This window comes from Procambarus clarkii, chromosome 9 (assembly GCF_040958095.1).
Source record: "Procambarus clarkii isolate CNS0578487 chromosome 9, FALCON_Pclarkii_2.0, whole genome shotgun sequence".
Classification (NCBI taxonomy): Eukaryota; Metazoa; Arthropoda; class Malacostraca; order Decapoda; family Cambaridae; genus Procambarus; species Procambarus clarkii.
In genome coordinates this window covers 2,650,644-2,656,006 of record NC_091158.1, presented here as the reverse complement: position 1 = coordinate 2,656,006, position 5,363 = coordinate 2,650,644, and the positions used below count along the sequence as shown (strand labels likewise).

At 51.9% G+C, this 5,363-nt stretch overlaps 1 protein-coding gene across 1 annotated transcript; it reads right to left on the bottom strand.

Annotated features, from left to right (window-relative positions):
* Positions 1–2,523: 2,523 nt before the first annotated feature.
* LOC123766084 (uncharacterized PPE family protein PPE24-like) lies at positions 2,524–3,654 on the bottom strand. Its single transcript, XM_045754928.1, has one exon. The coding sequence runs from the start codon at positions 3,652–3,654 to the stop codon at positions 2,524–2,526; it is 1,131 nt and encodes a 376-aa protein (XP_045610884.1).
* Between the last annotated feature and the right edge of the window lie 1,709 nt (positions 3,655–5,363).

Below are 5,363 nucleotides of genomic sequence, written 5' to 3'. Positions count from 1 at the left end.
AATCTCACAAACTCATTGTACCATCTTGTAAATAAATAAATATTGATTTTCTGGGAAAAGCGTCGTATGAATGTTTTTATATGATTTTCCTTCTGATATTTTCGATTGGGAGCTGGTCGGCCGAGCGGACAGCACACTGGACTTGTGATCCTGTGGTCCCGGGTTCGATCCCGGGCGCCAGCGAGAAACGATGGGCAGAGTTTCTTTCACCCTATGCCCCTGTTACCTAGCAGTAAATAGGTACCTGGGAGTTAGTCAGCTGTTTTGGGCTGCTTCCTGGGGGTGGAGGCCTAGTCGAGGACCGGGCCGCGGGGACACTAAAAAAAATGCCCCGAAATCAACTCAAGATAATCTCAAGAAGATTCAGATCCTTTACTCAGAATGACAGCTTCCACACCTTGTGCCAAGCATCGTTAAGTTTGTTAGAAGTGGCGATAAACAGCAAGAAGTGTACCACTTCCCATAATCACCTGACAGGGGCCTGACAGCTGAGTGGACAGCGCTCGGGATCTGTAGTCCTGAGGTTCCGGGTTCGATCCCCGGTGGAGGCAGAAACAAATGGGCAGAGTTTCTTTCACCCTGACTGCTTCCTGGGTGTGTGTAAGGAAAGGAGGCCTGGTCGAGGACCGGGGACGCTCAGCCCCGAAATCATCTCAAGATAACCTTAAGAAGATCACTCAACATAAGTAAGGGGAGGAGGCCAGATATGGTAGGCCGGGCGAGGCCAGATATGGTAGGCCGGGCGAGGCTAGATATGGTAGGCCGGGCGAGGCCAGATATGGTAGGCCGGGCGAGGCTACACGCTCTGAGACCCAATGGTTTGTTCCCTCACCCGCGGCTACCAACTCTGCCTAGCTCAAGGTCTTTGGCCCTTTTTATGGAACAAAGTTATTGTAGTTCCAGTTCCCAAAAGGAAGAGCTGATCAGTGGTCAGCAAACAGACCAACGTCCCTGCTGTCAATTACAGGCAAAGTTCTTGAGACAATAATCTCACAGCCAATGTTAACATTCTCTGGACATCATTGGCTACTGTCTACTCCAAGATTTGGTTTCAGGAAAACTTGTTCTCTGTTTCATCTCTTGTAAAATCTTTCCACTTATTAGCATCAGCCATTACATAAATCCCAGCACAGCCACTTTGCTTCACTGACCGCTACAGTGTTTATGACTGGCCACCAGGGCCTGCTGGCCACTAGGGCCTGCTGGCCACCAGGGACTGCTGGCCACCAGGGCCTGCTGGCCACCAGGGCCTGCTGGCCACCAGGGCCTGCTGGCCACCAGGGCTGCTGGCCACCAGGGCCTGCTGGCTATCAGGGCTGCTGGCCACCAGGGCCTGCTGGCCACCAGGGCTGCTGGCCACCAGGGCCTGCTGGCCACCAGGGCTGCTGGCCACCAGGGCCTGCTGGCCACCAGGGCCTGCTGGCCACCAGGGCTGCTGGCCACCAGGGCCTGCTGGCCACCAGGGCTGCTGGCCACCAGGGCCTGCTGGCTATCAGGGCTGCTGGCCACCAGGGCCTGCTGGCCACCAGGGCCTGCTGGCCACCAGGGCTGCTGGCCACCAGGGCCTGCTGGCCACCAGGGCTGCTGGCCACCAGGGCCTGCTGGACACCAGGGCCTGCTGGCCACCAGGGCCTGCTGGCCACCAGGGACTGCTGGCCACCAGGGCCTGCTGGCCACCAGGGCATGCTGGCCACCAGGGCTGCTGGCCACCAGGGCCTGCTGGCCACCAGGGCCTGCTGGCTATCAGGGCTGCTGGCCACCAGGGCCTGCTGGCCACCAGGGCCTGCTGGCCACCAGGGCTGCTGGCCACCAGGGCCTGCTGGCCACCAGGGACTGCTGGCCACCAGGACCTGCTGGCCACCAGGGCATGCTGGCCACCAGGGCTGCTGGCCACCAGGGCCTGCTGGCCACCAGGGCCTGCTGGCTATCAGGGCTGCTGGCCACCAGGGCCTGCTGGCCACCAGGGCCTGCTGGCCACCAGGGCTGCTGGCCACCAGGGCCTGCTGGCCACCAGGGCTGCTGGCCACCAGGGCCTGCTGGCCACCAGGGCCTGCATCTTCAATATTCCTTGACTGATTGTGCAATTAAGCACAGGTAAAACACGTTGTGGATGTGCAATGTAATTAATACATGAAATAATGTCTAGAAGGCATAGAGAGAACAACTGGACAAGCGCAACGCAAATTGAGCTATTGGGTATTTATCTATCCACTGAGTACCTTAAACTAAATGGGGGATGGAGTGATTTTTTTGTGACTAAAAGTGCGCTACAGTTTTAAAATAACCCATCACAGTTAAAATCTGAAGTGACTGGTAATATTAAATTAAAAGTGATATTTACCAGTGATAATCAGTTCCGTATAAAATTTATGGGATCCCTTCCCTTAAGGCAGTAGAAAGCATGAGTTTATATACCGACTGGCCAACGATGCTTGCAAGAAAGAAAATACCGACTATTCCTTTGGACTATGTAATGCAATTATTAAAAACAAAATATAATTTATTACTTCATATTTTTAAGAATTAAGAAATGACCAAAGACCTGAAAGCTGCTTTATTAAAAGTTGTGACAACTTTCGTAATAACGGGCATCTGTGTGGCCAGCAGAGTAATAATGGGCATCTGTGTGACTAGCAGAGTAATAATGGGCATCTGTGTGGCCAGCAGAGTAATAATGGGCATCTGTGTGACCAGCAGAGTAATAATGGGCATCTGTGTGGCCAGCAGAGTAATAATGGGCATCTGTGTGGCCAGCAGAGTAATAATGGGCATCTGTGTGACCAGCAGAGTAATAATGGGCATCTGTGTGGCCAGCAGAGTAATAATGGGCATCTGTGTGGCCAGCAGAGTAATAATGGGCATCTGTGTGGCCAGCACAGTAATAATGGGCATCTGTGTGGCCAGCAGAGTAATAATGGGCATCTGTGTGACCAGCAGAGTAATAATGGGCATCTGTGTGACCAGCAGAGTAATAATGGGCATCTGTGTGGCCAGCAGAGTAATAATGGGCATCTGTGTGGCCAGCACAGTAATAATGGGCATCTGTGTGACCAGCAGAGTAATAATGGGCATCTGTGTGACCAGCAGAGTAATAATGGGCATCTGTGTGGCCAGCAGAGTAATAATGGGCATCTGTGTGACCAGCAGAGTAATAATGGGCATCTGTGTGGCCAGCAGAGTAATAATGGGCATCTGTGTGGCCAGCAGAGTAATAATGGGCATCTGTGTGGCCAGCAGAGTAATAATGGGCATCTGTGTGGCCAGCAGAGTAATAATGGGCATCTGTTTGGCCAGCAGAGTAATAATGGGCATCTGTGTGGCCAGCACAGTAATAATGGGCATCTGTGTGGCCAGCACAGTAATAATGGGCATCTGTGTGGCCAGCAGAGTAATAATGGGCATCTGTTTGGCCAGCAGAGTAATAATGGGCATCTGTTTGGCCAGCAGAGTAATAATGGGCATCTGTGTGGCCAGCACAGTAATAATGGGCATCTGTGTGGCCAGCAGAGTAATAATGGGCATCTGTGTGACCAGCACAGTAATACTGGGCATCTGTGTGGCCAGCACAGTAATAATGGGCATCTGTGTGGCCAGCACAGTAATAATGGGCATCTGTGTGGCCAGCACAGTAATAATGGGCATCTGTTTGGCCATTTACTGAGGCTAAGACACTACTACAATATTGCACCTGCAATAATTCATCAACAATACTCCTGAGTTGACCCCATGAACACACCCGGGGGATGTGACCCCATGAACACACCCGGGGGATGTGACCCCATGAACACACCCGGGGGATGTGACCCCATGAACACACCCGGGGGATGTGACCCCATGAACACACCCGGGGGATGTGTCCCCATGAACACACCCGGGGGATGTGACCCCATGAACACACCCGGGGGATGTGACCCCATGAACACACCCGGGGGATGTGAGCATGGCGTCAGGCCTCATAATGTGGTCATCATTGGAGCATAAAGATATCAAGCCACTGTGATAATCCTAGTGTGTGTAGATATCAGGCTACAGTGATAATCCTTGTGTGTGTAGATATCAGGCTACTGTGATAATCCTAGTGTGTGTAGATATCAGGCTACTGTGATAATCCTAGTGTGTGTAGATATCAGGCTACTGTGATAATCCTAGTGTGTGTAGATATCAGGCTACTGTCCAAATACTAATGGATTCCACTGTAGAAAGTGTCGAGAGAGAGAGAGAGAGAGAGAGAGAGAGAGAGAGAGAGAGAGAGAGAGAGAGAGAGAGAGAGAGAGAGAGAGAGAGAGAGAGAGATAGAGAGAGAGAGAGAGAGAGAGAGAGAGAGAGAGAGAGAGAGAGAGAGAGAGAGAGAGAGAGAGAGAGAGAGAGAGAGAGAGAGAGAGAGAGAGAGAGAGAGAGAGAGAGAGAGAGAGAGAGAGAGAGAGAGAGAGAGAGAGAGAGAGAGAGAGAGAGAGAGAGAGAGAGAGAGAGAGAGAGAGAGAGAGAGAGAGAGAGAGAGAGAGAGAGAGAGAGAGAGAGAGAGAGAGAGAGAGAGAGAGAGAGAGAGAGAGAGAGAGAGAGAGAGAGAGAGAGAGAGAGAGAGAGAGAGAGAGAGAGAGAGAGAGAGAGAGAGAGAGAGAGAGAGAGAGAGAGAGAGAGAGAGAGAGAGAGAGAGAGAGAGAGAGAGAGAGAGAGAGAGAGAGAGAGAGAGAGAGAGAGAGAGAGAGAGAGAGAGAGAGAGAGAGAGAGAGAGAGAGAGAGAGAGAGAGAGAGAGAGGGGTGGGGGGGGGGGGACGGGATGAACGGGCCAGACACATAAATATTAATTGTGTCCGCCATAATCATTGGTCCAGCCCAGTAGTTCTTCACGCGAGGCTACTGCTCGGAGACACCTGGCCTCAGTAGGCTTACTGGTGTCAATGATGGCAGCTCGGACTTGCTTACTCAAGTGTAACTCCTTAGACACTACGTTTAGTCTGGACTACTCCGGGGAGATCACACTAGCTTAATCCAGCAAGAAGTAGGCTAACCCTTGTCTAATGCTAACAGAAGTCAGCTATTCTTGTCTAGTCCAAACAGAAGTCAACTTATTCTTGTCTTGTCCAAACAGAAGTCAGCTAACCCTATTCTTGTCCTGCCAGTTTACCATAGTTGAGTCCAACTAGAGGCCAACTAACTAGTATCGTCCAGCTAAACGCCAGCTTAGCCTGGACGAGCCCAGCTAGAGGCCAGCTTACCCTAGTCTAGCCAGGCCGTTAATAGGTAACTACGAGGGCCTCCTCCCCTTTGTCTAGGGGAGCTAACCTGCCAGGCAGGCGCCCAGCCCACCACCTGTTCACCATAAGTCATAGAGAAACACGCACAATAAGACTGGTAGACGGGGC